We start from the raw sequence: 17,801 nt of genomic DNA, 5'->3' as shown, positions 1-17,801 counted from the left end.
TAAACTAAATACTGGCAAAGGAGTATATATTGGAGACTTGGTAAATATGATCCTTGCAAAAGAATCAATAGATGCAGGATGTGTTTCCCTTAGTCCAACTTCTGCAAGTACTCCCCTACTACCTCAAAAGAAAAAAGGACTACAGAATGGGTGCAAATACTTTTTTGAGGGATAATTGAACCTTTGAAGAACTTCTCTTTCTGCATTTGTCACACATTAAAGGGGTCATTCCCTAATGTTTTCATTCCATCTTTCTAGTTAATAGTGTCACCCACATCAGAAGTTTGTCGTCTATCTTGTCTATGCAAAATTATTATCTTTTGAATGGTGTAGATAGGTCTATATTTCCGTCTCTCCCACAAGCAACCATGCAGAATTGTGTCAACACATGTGAGATCTAAAGTTAGTCATTTGACTATCTTTCCTTGACAATACTGAAGTAGTATTTACTTGTTGAGGCATATCTGTGTAGCACTTCTTTATTCATGAAATAATGACATCTTTGCAGATATGGGATCACTGTTCCAAGAATATCGTGGGCTTGTTTTGAGATTTCGGAAGTGGATATGAGAATCTGTGTCTCAACAATAGGCAATATGTGGAATAGAATAAATCACGGAACAAGGTTGCTGGCACAAGGAGAAGACTGATGTACGTTTCTGAAGGTATGCTTCCAAATGAAACTTGTTATACATTGTTATCTGATTCAAGTAATACTGACCAAGTAATTCAGGTTAAATATTCTTGAAGCGTTTCATCTTTCTTTCCTCTTGTTTTTATTTGTTGTTGGGAGAATGGAAAGTTTTCATAGTTACACCTTAGTCCCAATGTCCCATTCATATCACTCTTTAACTAATCTTATAGTTCTACTAAAGTGTTTTAGATGGCATCTACTGTTAATTGCATTTGTGTGACATAGAAAGTTACCCTAGTAGCAGTATCTCAGAGAAACCTAATACTGTGTGTGTCTACGGAAGGGATTATGGACTCACTTTACTTTTGGATGGGGATAATCGTATGGAATGTGCCAATGAGGAGTAAATAAAGTGACTTAGGTGATTCAATTTCTAGGTCCTATGGTAACTGGTTTTATTTTTGTTGGATTCCGTTCTAATATATATTTAATTAATTAATGAAAACTCAGAACTTGTTAAGACACACCTTTCAGGGTTTCTGAATGTCTTGGGTTTAGAAATGTTTCTTAATAGTGTACTCATGGTCTCATATGAAGAAAAAGAGAAAACCAGAAAGCGCTTTTGAGTTTTGATCCTAGTCCTTGGATATTGTAGTTTGAAGTTGTAGTGGAGATGTGGTATAATAAATTAAAAATATCTTCTTTTGTCTTATTTCTGAGATAATAAGAATGATATGGGAAGCTGAGAGAAAAAAAATGTAGATAGTAATAAAATTGAAACAAAATGTTTGTGCAATTTATTACGCTGAGTTGGTTGTACTCTAGTAACATCATTTATTTCTGAAGGTGGCAGGGCTTCTGTACTGTTTGAAGCTGATTGTTTCAGTTTCAGTTACTTGTCCCTTTCCTACTAGTGAACTGTATTTGCGCAGCAGATATATTTTGTTTTTTTTTTTTTTTTCGATTCGTAATACAAAATTACAATTCATCATTCCATAATCAATCTTTAATATGTGGATGTGAGTATATAATAATATAGATTTTAGTTAAATGAATTTTATAAACACATTAATAATTTGAGTTTTATGGTGCCTATATATAATTGCAAAATTTATATATTTATAACCTATGGCTATAAATAATAACCGTTGGATCATCGTTATTTCTTTTAACGAAAATAAATGACGGTCATTTAGTATAATTAATTTTGCGTCTACGAGAATGTTGAGTATTTTCAGATGAATGTGTAGTTGAATTATAATGACACTTTGTGTAGTTGAATAATAATGATACTTTAATGGTGACGTATGGAATATTATAATGTGTAAAATTAAACTGAATAACATGTCTCACATATTGAGTGCATATTATTAAATAAAATTGTAATTGAACTATAATGATATTTCAATTATATTGTAATGAAACTATAGTGTGTATAAAATGAAACTGAATAACATGTATTATATATTGAGTATATATTATCAAAATCGCAATTGGGATGCTCTTAGGTTTAATAAAAAAAGAAGAAGATGCAGATGGAAAAAAAATGGCAAAGTATACGAGTGATGAGGATTTCAAAGAAATACAAAATTTTTTAATACACTAGTATTTGCACCCGTGCGATGCACTGCCATATATAAAATATACAGTATAATGTAATAAGAAAAAATTAGAATATATGAATAACTAATAATTTCATAATGATAAACATTGCAATTTTATTAAATATTATCGAAAATTTCTTTGTCTACAACATATATAGTCATACTTAGAAATAGTACATTTTGTAAACAAATTAAAATTTTGGAATAAGGTTTAAATTGGTCACTGAACGTAACCTGAAAATGCAATTAGGCCACTGAAGAAAAAAAAAAGTGCAATTAAACCACTGAACACTTCAAATGTATGCAATTTCACATGATAGCAGTTCCCCAATTGATCAACCTTTTACAACGAATGTCGGACATACTCAAATCTTATGTTCAGCTTTTTGAATTAAAAGCATAAGCATGGGGGTGAGGGATTTGAAGTTCAATCTGTGCATAATGTTGCCATCTTCAAGCTCTACCCTGGAGAATATCAAGATTATCTTCAGTAGAGGAGACATCTTATGATTATGTGCCAAATTTATGTGGTGTGTAGTAAAATCATAGAAGAATAATAAGAATAAAAGTTATATTTGCACTGAGACAAAAGGTTATCTTCCAAGTAACCTCTGCCTCCACATCCCCTGATATGGTTTTGTTCATAATTTCTATCCTGTGAATATGATGATTCCATTATTTCCATCCCAACATGACGCCTTCAATTTCCTTCCACTGTTCTGAAAATCCTGTGCGGTCTTAATGTTTCATTGATTCATTGCTTAACAACTGTGTTTTTCATCTTGGAGTCTTGGACTGAATGCCTTAGAATAAATTAAGGAATTCCCTTAAACATGATCATACCCTTCACCTGTCTCTTTCTGAGTTTCTGCTTGAGTTTGTATGACTGAGGACTTTAGCTTAGTTAACGGTGTGGTGCCTTGCTAAGAAGAATATGTTGGTGTAACTAAAAGAAAATGTGATTGATGCTGCATTAATTGTGTGGTCAATACCATTATCTTCAATAACTCTGTTGAAAATTTGTTATAATGAAAATCTGGAACAAATTTGCTCATTATAAATGATCTGATTGGATGATCAAGTATGTAGTGCCTCTCACATGTGTTTCTTTTCTTTATTGAAGTATTCATTCATTCTGCAAGTGTTTTTATACATTGGTTGTAACTTGCTATACCTCAGCTATATAATCTATTTTAAATTTTTATTCTCTTTGGTAGGCTAAGCCGTGCAAAAGTCTGTGGGTGGCTGGGATAGGCCATTCTGTTTCTAAAGAAGAATTAGAGGAACATTTTAAGAAATTTGGCAAAATCCTAGAATTCAAATTCATAAAGGATCGGAGCACAGCTTATATTGACTATGCTCGTTTGGAAGATGCAACAGAAGCACTTAAAACTATAAATGGGAAGCTGATCAGTGGAGACCAGATTCGTGTGGATTATCTCAGGTCACATCCTGCAAGAAGGGTTAGTTATACTTTATGAGAAAAAGGCTCAATTATGGTCTTAAAATATTCTTCCTGGGTCTACTTTAGTACTTTGTGGATTATGTGTTTTAAGTGTTGGTGTAATCCATTGATCTGGTGCTCGCTAATTGTTTTTCTTCCCCATTAGAATGTTAGATCTTTAAAGCATTTTGTATGAGTTATTTAGATCCTGTGGAAAAAGAATAACTTATTAGTATTAATCTTTGCTAGGTGTAGTAACTGAAGTTGAGTGTTAAATTGATTGTTTGGGTTATGGCTCACCTTTAGCTTACTATTATCATGGTTGAAACTATAGTTCTCCATGTTTTTGCATTTGATATGAACTTAAAGTATCTTCTCAACTTTGCAGGAGCAAGGTCCTGACTTTGCAAGGGAGGGACAATTTCCTTATAGGAATGCTTTGCATACACAAGATTATGTGACAGCTTACTCTGAGCCTACACATGCTGGGTCCAAAAGGCCACACATAATGCTTCCTCCTTCCTATTCCAACTGGTTTTGGGCTTTCATTTCTGTGTTTCCAGCACTATTGCATTGCTTGTTTCTTTTCCTCATTTTGCATACAGGCACTACCTTCTAATGAGGTGAAAGATGTATAGACTCAAGATCAGTGAATGTATTGAATATTATGGTAGTAAAGTTAATCAATTTATGGCACCTAAAAAGTGAACCTTGAGTTTCTAAACTCAATTTAGGAATACTGTAAATGATTAATGATCTAACAGAAAGTTGTGGTTTGACTATTTTATATTGTGCTTGTGGATTGAAAATGAAGTGAATTTCTACGTTCAATCTGTTTATTATTTTATTTTGTTTCTTAATAAACCTTTGTATTAACATAGAATAGTAAACATTAATTCTCACACAAACTTTATTTATTCTGTGTGTTTGAACAGCAGTTCCAGTCTCTGGGGGGTAGAAGAGATGGTCAGCCAACTAAAATATTGTGGATAAGCTATCCTCCTTCTGTTCATGTTGAAGAAGACATGCTTCACAATGCAATGATTTTGTTTGGCGAGATTGAGAGGATAAAAACATTTGATGACCGGAATTATGCTTTTGTTGAATTTAGGAGTGTCGAAGAAGCAATGCTTGCTAAGGAAGGGTTGCAGGGCAAGCTTTTCAAATGATCCCAGAATATCCATTGAGTATTCCAGCAGTGGGTTTGCTGCTGGAAGAGAATATTTTCCATATCAACAATCGCCTATGGGCATATTGGATCATAATCGCCCACTGCTACCCAATAATATTCCTGGGCATTTGCCTCCTCACAGTATCCATGGACTTGATATGCTGATAAGGCCTCAAAACAGGTTTGATCCTGGTATTCCCAGCTCTGAATATCCTGACCTGGCAGCAATGCATAAATTACAAGAATCAAGTCCTCATAATCTGATGGGAGGATCTGATTGGAGACGATCATCACCTGTAGCTGGAGCTTCTCCTTCAGGTGTGTTGAGGCCAGTGAATAGACCTGCATCTGGTGGTTGGAATGTGTATGATGCTGCTTCCCAACTGCCTAGGGAATCTAAAAGATCAAGGGTTGATGGTTCCTTGCCTCGTTATGATGGTTCTCTTCCTCCTAATAGATTGGATGATGAACAATACAGTATGGGTTCAGTCGGTGCTCTTGGTACTCGTAAGCATCGCTTAACCCCAGCAGGTGTAAGAGGTACTCCTTCTCATGATTATATATGGCGTGGCCTTATTGCCAAGGGTGGGACACCAGTTTGTCGTGCTCGCTGTGTTCCTATTGGCGAAGAGATCGAATCTGAGATGTACGTTTTTATGTTAATTTTTCTGAAATGTTTTATTACTTTTGCCCAATTTATTGAGGTCATACATATTTAGTTTCCTGATTCTTTTTCTAGACTAAACTGTTGGTTTGATACTTCAATACATATATTTGTGTGTATAATAATAATAATTATTATTATAAGAATTATAATAATTTTGTTGTTTATCTCATGAAGTCATTCCAAGATGGCATAGTCTGATAGTCTTTGTTTGAAGTCAAGAGGGACTGCTCTCTTCTTGTTGATCTATTGACTAAATAAGTAGTTCTAAATACTTCTTTTATGGAGACAAGGAATACTGTGTTGGATCAGTGAATTTTAATGATGTCATATAGAATTCTGATGCATATGATTAAGTAATGGATATATACAAGATATATATTTGGATGAGCCATTTTATTCTCCTCAACAAGTGAAAGCATTAGACCTTTTTGTTATGTTCCTAGTAACAATCTTCTAAGTCCTTGTCACTGTCATATAGGCCTATGTTGTCTGGTAAATCATTTGGTTTCTGTTATTTTCACATTTTCTGGAAGAAGTTAGAAAGTAGGTGGAAACAGAACAGTATTTTCATCATGAAAGTCGGAAAACATCAAGTAGATGCTTTTTCCTATTTGATAAAAGATATAGAACTAGTCAACTGTAAAATGGGCCCTTAATATTTTGAAGGGAGTAAGAAATTCCAATTTCTGCAATGCACTAGTTAACAATTTTGAAATGTTTTCATGTTATTTATGTTTTCTCCCCGCTAATTTTTATAATGGACTTAGTATGAAAATGTCCTGAGTATGAATAATTTTATTTATTCTGAACTGCAGTCCAGATGTAGTCAATTGCTCTGCCCGATCTGGATTCTGGATTGGACTTACTGACTAAACACTATGCTGATGCTGTTGGCTTCAAGATTGTGTTCTTCTTGCCAGACAGTGAAGAGGATTTTGCTTCATATACAGAGTTTCTAAGGTACCTTGGAACAAAGAACCGTGCCGGGGGTTGCGAAATTTGATGATGGGACCACTTTATTCTTGGTACCTCCAATCTGATTTCCTCACAAATGTTCTGAATATTGCTGGTCCTGAGTGTCTGTATGGAGTAGTTTTAGAATTTCAACAAACGCCTAATGCCGCATCCGTTCAGCCACCACCAATGGAGTGATGGACTCCCTTCAGCCCCCATATGCAGATGTGCAGAAAGTGACTTCCTATCAGACTGCTTACAATATGCCTCCTGATGATAGAACCTTGCAAATGGACTATAATAAGGTTTTACGAACTTGCAAAATGAGTTCTGAAAATCATTTTCCAAGTTTCCATTGTTTGAATGTGCCTGGAAAATCAAGTCAACAGAAATCATTTTCCGTTGACTTTGGAAAATAAGCTTGTTTTGGAGGAAAATAACTTCCTCTTTTTTGGGAAGTCATTTTCCAATTTTTACACCAACATCACACCACCACCAACATCATCAACACCGCACCACCATCACCACCATTATCGCTGCCACCACCACTATACCACCGCCACCATCACACCACCACCACTACCACCACCAACACCATACCACCGCAACCACTACCACCACCAACACCATCAACAGCATACCACCACCACCCCCATCGCAACCATTCTCGTCTCCACCACCACCATACTACTGCCACCACACCACCACCTTCAAATCGTCACCGCCACCGCAACCACCGTCGCACACCACCACCACCACACCACAGCAACCACTGTCGCCGCCACCACGACCACTATACCACCGTCGCCGCCATCACCACCATACCACTGCAACCACCGCCACCACCACCACCATACCACCGTCATTACACCACCATTATCAAACCACCGCCGCCGCCACCACCACCATACCATCGCAACCACGATCGTTGTCGCCACCATCACCATACCACTGCAACCACCGTCGCCACCACCACTACCACCATACCATCGCCGCCGCTATCACCACCGTACCACTGCAACCACCGCCATCGCACCGACGCCACCATCACCATCACACCACCACCACCATACCACTGCAACCGCTGCCGCCACCACCACCACCATACCACCGCAACCACTGCCACCACCACCACCATACCAACGCAACCACCCTCGTTGCCACCACCATACCACCGCCATCACTGCCACCACGTCACCACCACCATCACACCACCACCACTACCACCACCGCCACCGCCACCACCACCACCACCACCACCACCACCATACTACTGCAATCACCGTCGCCGTTGCTACGACCATACCACCGCAACCATCGCCGTCGCCGCCACCACCACCACCATAATATTTTTGATATATTATTAGTTTTTAAAAAAAAAAAAAAAAACTTAGCTATTTTTTATTATATTTAAAATTAATATTATATTATTATATATTATTATACATGTTGTAATATTCTAAATAAAATAATTAATGTTTAATTATACAATTCTACTCATTTTTCAGAAAATGAACCAAACACACAAAAAACAGTTTTCCAGAATGCAACCAAACACTGGAAAGGAAAATGTTTTACAAAAAATGACTCATTTTTCATAAAACATTTTCCAGAGAAGGCATTTTCCTGCTTTCCAAACGGATCCTAAACTTCCTCCAAAAGCAGTTGGTCCTCCAAGTAGTGACGCTATTCCCTTGCATTCAGTTCCTCCCCAAGTAACACACTAGCACCTTCTCAAGGGGGGCTTACTTTAACTCCTGAACTTATTGCAACTCTTAGTTCTTTTTTACCGGCTAAGTCATCTAATTCTGAGAACACAACAATAGCTTCTACACCTGCGCCTGTGTTAAATACAACTGCTGCACAAGATAAAGGACATCCACAGGGTTGGAGATATGAACAACAAACTCCTGAGCAAGCTGGTCATTTAGCATCCCAGTTGGGTATCCACTTTAACACTAAGCACAACCTATACCCCCAGCCCAGACTCATGCTCCAGTCTTCAATGTGCCCAACCATTCTGCTCAGGGGGTTGTTGGGTTCAACCAAATTCATGAGCAGCATCCTTTTGACCTGCAAAGACAGGCTGCTGCATCATCTAAAGTACTCACCTCGACCACCATCCCTCCACAAAGTGGACAGATTGGGGTTCCACCACATGTTGAGCAGCACAATCCAGCTGGAATGTCTCAGGGTTTGCTTAGAGGTCCTGGGCTTCTTACATCAGATGCCTCCGTAATGTATGGTTCCACAGTACTGCAACTCTCACCGCTCGAAGCAAAGGTTGGTTCAGACTTATTCTCTTGACCTGATCTTTTCTCTGGAAGTCTTTTGTTTCTTCTGTTGATTGAATGACTGAGTTTTCTTTGGCATATGCTGCTTGTGGATTGAACATTAAATAGGATGAACTGCTGGGCTTGCAGATAATCCGATAACTGAGACAAGGTGACGGGGTTACCTGAAACTGCCAAGGTCCATTGCCCAGTATTCTGGCCGGAGTCCCCTGAAGACGTACAGATTCTGTTCATCAAGGGACATCAGCTGGCCAGCTTGTGCGAGGTCCTCGACGAGGAGTTGGGTGCGTCCAAGGTACTCTGCTGTGGACATGTCGCCTTGGTGGAGTGCCAGAAATTGGCCGAGGATGTTAAGACACCGGACCCTCGTGGACGATCGGAGGGCTGTCTCGATGGAGCACCATACTTCTCTCGCGGTGGAGCGGCCGACCGCAAGATACATGAACTTCTCGGAGAGAGAGGAGATCAATAGGGATAAGATCGATTGATCTTGTTGAACCCAAACGGTGAAGGACGGATTCACCGTGGTGGAGGTCGCTTCATCGGAGTTGTTATCGCCGGCGACTGGAGCGGAGACGATCAACGCCGGTGGACACGATGTGGTTCCGTCGACGAATCCAAGAAGCCCTTGACCCCGTAGGAAGGGGACGAGCTGCGTACGCCAAAATAGGTAGTTGCGTGTCGTTAGTTTGATCGACACGAAGTGATGAGCGAAGGTGAGGTGGTTCGGCACGGTGGTCGCCGGCGCCGGAGTAGCCGTGCTCATTGTTCGTTCAGAGGAGTTTGTGGGCATCCGATTATGAGGAAAGAAACAAGGATCCTAACTCTAATCTGATATCAAATGAACGTAATTTGTGTTTGATTGATAATCAATTAGGAAGGTTACAACTTACAACAATAGAGATAAATAGATAACCTAACTAATAGGCTATTGACTAAGCAATTATAACAATCTACCTAATATAACTAATGTTATTCCTAATACAAATAATGTAACAAAAATATATCTTAACATATTCTGTTACTAAAGTTTATACTAATGGAATTTAGGTTATTTAAGGGAAAAAAATAATATAATAGAGGACAAATAAGGAAAATCATTAAAAAAATACTAAAATCAAAATAATATGAATCATTCATTTTAAGAAATAATAGTACTGACACTTTTTGTCTCAGCGCTTAACGTTATTCACTCTAATTAGAATTGTAGATGTAGATGTAGATTTTCTATTTTTGAGGCTGTTTATATATAATTTTAGTTCTTGTAATAAAGGAAGTGTGAATGGTTTACTATTTATTTGTTTGGTTTATTTGCCTTACATATATACATACATACATATATATATATATATATATATATATATATATATATATAGGGAAGGGTTCAGGTACGGGTATAGCTTCCTGTGCGATTGTGCGGTTAAATCTGAGCAGTTGATCAAATTTAGATCAACGGCTCAAATCAATGAAAATTTAAAAAAAAAAAATGCGTGTCTGGAACAAAGAAGTATAAGTTAAGGCGCACCTTAAATGTTAGATCTTAAGCACAAACTCACGTACATTAAGTACAAAACTCACACACATTAAGCACAACCTCACGCACATTAAGCACAAAATCCACGCACTTTAAATATTAACTCACAGACTTTAAGTTTCAACAACTACTGACATTAAGTATAAAACTCACGCACATTAAGTACAAAACCCATGCACATTAAACACAACATCACGCACATTAAGCACAAAACCCACGCACTTTAAGTATTAACTCACAGACTTTAAATTTTAACAACTACTCACGATAAGCACAACCCCACGAACATTAAGTACAAAACGCACGCACATTAAGCACAAAACTCACGCACATTAATCACAGATTCGCTCAAAAATTACAAAATTGCCACCGCATTTTTTAAAAAAACTTGACACAAGTGTCAAATAAGTCCATCTACTATTTCGAAGTGTTCAATTTCCCCCATCAACTAAAACATAATCTAATTGGACACACTTACCTCTAAAAATTTGTCGATTAGCTTTTTTTGCAGGTTACCTCCGGTGGAGTCTGACTTGGCCCGGTCACTGATTATGTGGCAATGATGACATGGCAATTAAATAACAAAATTAGCCATGTCACTGATTATGTGGCATGTATGTTTTACATGGACAGTATATAGCAACTAACATATACGTACACAGGCCAAAAATTACACATACGTACACAATGGTAATCAAATGGGTTTCTTTGTTTTGTTTCTGCCGAAAGAAGGAATGAATTGAAGAGGACAAGCAAAAATTGGTTTCAACCTATTTAAGCACATTACGTATAGGAATCGATACCATCATCCATGTAATTCGAAATCCTAATTTTTAATTCATTAATTCAGAGAAACCGACGAGCCCTTTTCGAATTGACCGGCAATCCGATTAATGAGTCCATAGCATATACTAATTTGCATAATTGGTGCTTAATATTTTCCCAGTACAACGCCAGACATTCAGATTGGATTTTTTGATATTCAGGCTATCCACCCAGGTGATGGTTTCTTATCGGAAAGTGATGATTTTGCTCAACTATGTGAAAATGAAGGTTTGATCTTTATTGGACCTGGCCTCCTGCATCTGCAATCCGTGATATGGGCGACAAAAGTATGTATCCGAAATTATGAAGTTTGTAATGTCGCTGGATTGAAGAACGAAGAACGGAAATGAAGAACTGAAGAATCGCAATTATTTCGCATGTTTGACCAGGGTTCTCGTTAGAGATTAGGAAGTAAATACCACATCATCACTATTTTTATTTAAATAAAATTACATGTCAGTGGAGTGGCAACCTGGAGGTAACCTACAAAAAAAGCTAATCGACAAATTTTTAGAGGTAAGTGTGTCTAATTAAATTATGTTTTAGTTGATGGGAAAAATTGAGCACTTCGAAGTAGTAGATGGGCCTATTTGACACTTGTGCCAAAAAACTTTGATAATCCTGAATGTTGATTTAAGCGAGATGAAAGGCCCAAATTAAACTCCACAACCGCACCTGGACACCCTAACCGCACTAGAACATATATATATATATATATATATATATATATATATATATATATATATATGTGTGTGTGTGTGTGTGTGTGTGTGTGTGTGTGTGTGTTTTCTTTCTTGATTGTTGCATTCTTGGAGTTTATTTGCCTACTTTTTGAATCATTTGTGTTATCTGCATAAATCATTCAAAAAATAGGCAAATGTATTGACATCTTCATGTCATGAATTCCTGTGAACCGTTTTATGATATTTATTTTCCATTTTAAGGCTGTTATATATATAGTGGAGGGTTTCAAAAATCATATTTTATGTGACATTGTGACATCAGATTTTGTACATTCATTTAATATTTTTTAATGGTTATAATTGACAAATAATTATAATTTAAAACATCTCTTAAAAAGGATAATCGTGAATGAGTAAAATAATTATACCAGAGATCTCTTGTCTTTGGTGACAATTTCAAATTTAGTTCTAGACTATCGTTTTCGCCATTTAACATTTCAGACTATTATTTTTTGAACATTTTTAGTCATTCTTATGACTTTTTCTATATTTAGTAATAGCATTTTTGTCTTTTTATGCTTTTTTTTTTGTTATTTATCCGATTTTAAGTGGTTTAGTAACTTTTGATTTTTAGTAATCATATTTTCAACCGACTTTTAGTGAAGTCCTAAATCAATTATGACGGTTGAAATTAAAAAAATAACAAAAGAAAAATATGAAAAGACAAAAATACAACATACAAGTTTAATGGTCATGATTGACAAACAATTATAGTTTGGAAAAGGGTGGAATGGAAGTTTTGGAACAAGGAAGTGAAAAACATGCGTATTCCAAAATCCAAATACACTAGAAACTGGACTTAATTCTCTACTGCATGCTGCTAAGATGCATGGATATCAACCAAAACCAGAAGCTTTGAAGCAACAAAAGATGTCTATTCTGTGATGTAATCTTAAGTCCTGTGCTAAACAACCCATTCAACAGCAATATGCAGAAAATATGTATATACACTAGTCACTAACAAAAATGCACTTGAAAGCACCATTGGTGTGCAAAAAGAAGATAAACCTGTCAGGAATTAGATTTTCTTGGCGTGTACTCCATTTCTTCCATTTTCATGTTACAAGCTTTCAACAAAATCCCTGATGTAATAGTGACTGTATCCTTTGAGTTGCCTAGGAAGTTCAAAATACTCGACGCTTTTGGTAATAAGATCATATGAGAATACTTTTGACACAATAGGCTCATCACAATCGTCAACAATCCAATCATAACTATTGAAGGCAAGCTTATTGGCTTTCCAGAATCGCACTGGCCTTGTGAACGTGGAAAAGGGTGGAATGGAATACTTTTTTGTCCAAGATTCCTCAATCCCATATTCCGTCATAACCCATATCTCATAACCAGCAGGAGCATAGTCATTATATTCAGGATGCACAATCACAGAAAGGGATCCCTCAAGAACCACAAGATCTCTGGAAATAATGAAATCTCCATCCGGGAAGCAGTGAGAGACTGGCACAGCTATGGAGTTGAATACATCATTCATCAAATCAAATGAAATAATAGTATCTCTGTTATAATTTTTAAACCAATGCATAACCCCATTTAAGGTTAGGGTAACAGAAGATTCCATAAGCCTCCACTCAAATGGTGGGATAGTGGTCTCTTTACATCTCCAGTAATCCAAACTGAACGTATAAACCCAAACCAATTTCGGATTCGGACCCTCCTCAGCCCCATGGCCCCGACCAATTGGCACTTTCAAAAGCATGTGCTCATTGATTTCATGAATATATCCAAGTTTCATACAGGTTGAAGACAGATCATTAGAATCAGGGACTGCAATGGACCTACAGTTCCTAGTTGAAGGATTCCACAGACAGACATTGGACCCAGAATCCGAAGCAAGGCATACCAAGGCGTTGCTGGAACAAACAAATCTCGGTTTGGACATTGGCAAAGGTATTTCTGAGAGCTCAGAAACACTGCATTTAGCATCAAGACGCAGAACGGAGAGATTGAAAAGAAAGCAATCCATAGGAAATCTATAGCGGCAATCCAAAACCAGGGCAGATAAATCAGCACGATGCAGATTGCTGCGGGAGTATGTTTTAGTGAAAGTATGACCTTTGAGGAAAGCGTGCCATGACTTGCTAACCGACAGGAACCGGAGCAGCACCTTCACTGGAAGACGCACCAGTATCTCCTCCATTATATCACCAGGCAAACTGCAGTCTGGCAAGGCAGTGCTGGAATTGTTGTTTCCCCCCTGGTCGCCCATGGAGTTGACCCGAGCCCTTACATTCCTAATGGCCTGTATGAAACATAGAGTTACATCAATTCAGAAACCATAAATTTCACGCATAAAACAAACACTACAGGCATGTATGTGATTCTGACTACTTTCAGAGTTGCAGAAATTCTTAAATGGTACATAATAACAAACACACACACATACTAATCATCATCATCATACAATAAAAAAAGAATTTTAAACAGATTTCTCACCATCTTAGTAGCAGAATCGCAAGTCTCTGTGTTCTAAGGAGCTCAATAAAGCTTCGAGAAGCGGCGGAACAGCTCTGTGTCTTCGCGGCTAAGGAAGAGAGGGATTTGGTTCGGTGATATCTGAAGGGTTCCGTTGTTCAATGTCCGTAAAATAGTTTCGGGAATTTCAAAATTTTAACTTTTTTCGCCGATTTTCCCCCCTTTAATCGCTTTCTATTTTTGGGTAAATCGCCGCGGTCTTTTCACGACCATTGATCTTAAATAAGAACTGAATCATGACCATTGACTTATCACCAATGTCCGAATACTAGTAAAATACGGAGTAATAATAGATTAAAGATAGTTGTGACCTTCTTCGTTTGGGAATGAACTTTCTATATTATACTAAATTTGTTCATAGAGATTTCATTAAAAAAAAATAGTAAAGAGTTTAAAGATTAAATCTCAGAGCTGTTCAAAACACTTGAATGCAAACATTTTTAAAAAAAAAAAGGAAGAATCAAACGAATCAACTAGATGATGATGATGATGAGCAGAGAGCAGCAAGCAGCAGCTATGGCGCAGGAGGGGCCAATAGAAATTTGGCAGGTGGAAGCTCAGCAACGCCGCCTTTCTGAGGGTTGGAATATTTCCGATAGATCACTTGGAGCTTCTGGCCGGCTGCAGCCTCGAAATGGCAGGTAACCAGAAGCTTAGCGCAATCCATGAGCTGCGCCTCGGAGTAGCCGGTGTGGAGCTTGAGCGTTTCGTTCCAGGCGGGGGTCTTGTGGAGGGTGCATCTCGCAACGTAGACTGCGGAGGCGGCAATCATGGAGGGGCAATACATCACCATTGTAGGGTAGTTCATCATCCCCAGCTCTGCAAGGAAGTACACCATGTTCTCCATTGCTGGATCGGCGGCGGCAGGGATGGCGGCGGCTTTGATGAAGCGGATGAGGAACACGTATAGGGTGGGCACTGTGAGGTACCATTCCAGTTCACCGAGGATTCGTTTCTCCATCTCCAGGACCTGTTGATGGGTGTAAGCCCTGTCTGAGATGCACACGAAATCGTTGACCTCCGGTGCCCAGATTTCCTCGTATTTTGATGCTATGAGCATAGCACTAATGCCTACTAACTGCAACTCCCTCTTTGATGTAGTCCTCGCTGCCAGATATCGATCGATGATGTTGATTGTGAGGTAGAGTGTCTCAGATGTGAGCTCGAATTTGTGGTGAACTTCAATCAACCAGTCAACCAGGATTGCTCTCATTTTTACATTGATCTCTGGCTGGGAATCCATGTAATCACGAACCCGGCTTTCGTTCTGTATATTCAGTGCAAAACACACAATTTTCATCAGAAAATTAAGGGACACAAGAAGAAGTTAAGAAGAAGAAGAAACAGGAAATCACCTCAGCTTCCTTGTAGAACTTGTAAATGTCTTCTACATACTCCACAACAGCCAACTCATTGTACAAATCTCCAGCATCAATATCTTGAATCTTCTTCTTCTCCTTTTTAATGTTCAGTCCACAAGCAGCCTATGCCAAAGAAAACTCAAGTCATTCCCATCAACAGAAACAAAAGACTTTCAGAGAAAAGATCAGATCAAGAGAATAAGTCTGAACCAACCTTGCTTCGAGCGGTGAGAGTTGCAGTATAAGTCTTTCTAGATGAATCCTCAGCTGCTGCCTTTCTGCGGCTCTTCTTTTCCTTCACCTCTACTTCTTCTTCAGTGTCAGGGCTGATTACAATCACAGCTTCAGGCTTGGGCTTGACAGTAACCTTCTTCTGAGCAGGCTGCTTTCTAGGCACTTTAGCTGCCTGATTTGCAGCAACCCCACCCACATTCACAGCAATAGGTTTCTGCAGCAAATCAAGTTCTTTAGAATAGATATACAGCAAAACACAATAATGGGTCCTAAGCATTCAAAACACTATTAAGAAGTGAAATTATAGCCAACCTTGTTCTTATCAGCTGCTGCAGCTTGTGCATTAGCCAGTAGTTGGGCACAAAAACCCCTTGTGAGGGGGCGAGACACCTGAGGAAGCTGCTGTTGCTTGCCTTCAGCCCCTCGAACGGTAACCATATTGCCAATATCCCCAAGTGCCCGCCGGTTCCTTCCCTCTGCTGCCATGTTCTTTTGCTTTATTCCCCCAGGGACTCCCTCAACTGCAGTAGAAAACACCCAGAAAAGAAGACACTTTATATTTCTGATCTATAAACACAAATGTCTCTTTTAAATTTTCATCTTAATTAGTCCATCAAATGAATTGAAAGAAAAAATTGACTTTTTAACACTAATATTCATCAACATCAAATCAGAAACACTTTTGTAATTCATGAAAAGAAAAATAAAAAGAAATGCATTCCATTACAAGCAACAAACACCCAAATATCTGACATTTTAACATAGAATATTTCTGATCTACAAGGACACTATCTTAATTCCTCCAAATCAAATAAAGTTACAGACAAATTGACTTCATTCATCAAACCAGAAAAATTAAATGGGTAACAAACACCCAAAAAAAGAAAGACTTTTTAACACAGAATGTTTCTGATCTATAAGGACAAGAGTCTCTTATAAATTTTATCTTTATTACTCCAAATCAAATAAATTCCCATAAAATTTAGACTTTTAACCATTTAGTTTTCATACATCAAATCAGAAACACATTAGTAATTTATGAAAATGAAAGATTGAAAGAAACCCAATCAAGAGACCTGTATGAAATAAATCAAACAGTTCATGAGCAGTCAAGAACACAAATCCAAATCCCTGGCTTAGATGAAACGATTCTTAAAATGGGAACAGCAAGAAAATCAAGACTCAGAAATAACCCATATCAACCCACCAATCGAGGGAGATTAAAGAAACATAGTAGAATAAAACCTTCCAAATCAGATATATGAAATATATGATTACCTCCTCTATTTTGCTGTTGAACAACGGGTCTTGAAGCCATTCTTTCAGACTGCCTGTAAAAATTCAAATCTTCTTCTTTCTGGGTAGATCTCGCAGTCCTTGTTCTTCCTCCTTTTCTAACTCTCTCTGAGATCTTTCTCTATATCTGGAAACAAAGGAACAAGCCCGATTGAAGAGTTGAGATGGCGCCCCCTTTAAAGCTGTGGAATAGGCGCTTCAACGGTCTAATGATTTTGAAATCACAGCCATCTAAGGTAACCCTCCAACGGTCATATTCTCTGAAATCGTAGCCGTTGGTTGAGGGAAGATCTGACGATCATAAATTGACCTTAAAATTTACAGCTACGCTATCTGGAATTCTTGATTACTCGTGCAAGGTTCGATGTTAGTGCAAGACCAGTCAGCAGCCTATCTTGTATCAGTACATGTTTAGATTATTATTAAAATTAAAATAATTATACTAAATTAACATTATTTGGAGTTTTAATTTTTAACTATATTTGTTCTAAGCATTGATGTTTTTTCCTTTTAAAAACTCTTGGACATGAAGAAAATAGATACAACACTA

At 37.8% G+C, this 17,801-nt stretch overlaps 2 protein-coding genes and 1 pseudogene across 4 annotated transcripts; 1 reads left to right on the top strand and 2 right to left on the bottom strand.

Moving 5' to 3' along the window:
• The first annotated feature begins 493 nt into the window (after positions 1–493).
• Positions 494–9,037, top strand: LOC109161689 (annotated as a pseudogene).
• Positions 9,038–12,881: 3,844 nt separating this feature from the next.
• On the bottom strand, positions 12,882–14,094 carry LOC109161688 (F-box/kelch-repeat protein At3g23880-like). Its single transcript, XM_019310179.1, has 2 exons — positions 13,062–14,094; positions 12,882–12,985 (listed from the first exon to the last, which is right to left on the bottom strand). The coding sequence occupies exons 1-2, from the start codon at positions 14,092–14,094 to the stop codon at positions 12,882–12,884; spliced, it is 1,137 nt and encodes a 378-aa protein (XP_019165724.1).
• A 585-nt stretch (positions 14,095–14,679) lies between these two features.
• LOC109161874 (G2/mitotic-specific cyclin S13-7-like) lies at positions 14,680–17,445 on the bottom strand. Of its 3 annotated transcripts, XM_019310431.1 has the most exons (6): positions 17,234–17,445; positions 16,268–16,476; positions 16,085–16,169; positions 15,936–16,024; positions 15,716–15,844; positions 14,680–15,627 (listed from the first exon to the last, which is right to left on the bottom strand). In XM_019310431.1, exons 1-6 carry the CDS (start codon positions 17,271–17,273, stop codon positions 14,875–14,877), a joined length of 1,305 nt encoding a protein of 434 aa, XP_019165976.1. In that variant the 5' UTR covers positions 17,274–17,445; the 3' UTR covers positions 14,680–14,874. The 3 variants fall into 3 exon arrangements, with proteins under 3 accessions (XP_019165976.1, XP_019165974.1, XP_019165975.1); XM_019310429.1 differs by having other exon boundaries at positions 15,936–16,169; XM_019310430.1 differs by having other exon boundaries at positions 15,716–15,805; positions 15,936–16,169.
• Positions 17,446–17,801: the final 356 nt, after the last annotated feature.

This window comes from Ipomoea nil, unplaced genomic scaffold (genome assembly GCF_001879475.1).
Source record: "Ipomoea nil cultivar Tokyo-kokei standard unplaced genomic scaffold, Asagao_1.1 scaffold2926, whole genome shotgun sequence".
NCBI classification, from domain to species: Eukaryota; Viridiplantae; Streptophyta; class Magnoliopsida; order Solanales; family Convolvulaceae; genus Ipomoea; species Ipomoea nil.
Note: the sequence above shows the minus strand (reverse complement) of the source record. Positions and strands in the feature narration are given on the sequence as shown.

Excerpts from the sequence above, each read along its gene's own strand:
- LOC109161874 (XM_019310429.1), bottom strand. The coding sequence starts at position 17,273 with ATGGCTTCAAGACCCGTTGTTCAACAGCAAAATAGAGGAG. Across the intron at positions 16,477-17,233 it reads TCAACAGCAAAATAGAGGAG|TTGAGGGAGTCCCTGGGGGA; the intron begins GTAATCATATAT and ends TTTCTACTGCAG. Across the intron at positions 15,845-15,935 it reads CTCTCACCGCTCGAAGCAAG|GCTGCTTGTGGACTGAACAT; the intron begins GTTGGTTCAGAC and ends TCTTTGGCATAG.
- LOC109161688 (XM_019310179.1), bottom strand. The coding sequence starts at position 14,094 with ATGGGCGACCAGGGGGGAAACAACAATTCCAGCACTGCCTTGCCAGAC. Across the intron at positions 12,986-13,061 it reads TGATTGGATTGTTGACGATT|GCAACTCAAAGGATACAGTC; the intron begins GTGATGAGCCTA and ends TGAACTTCCTAG.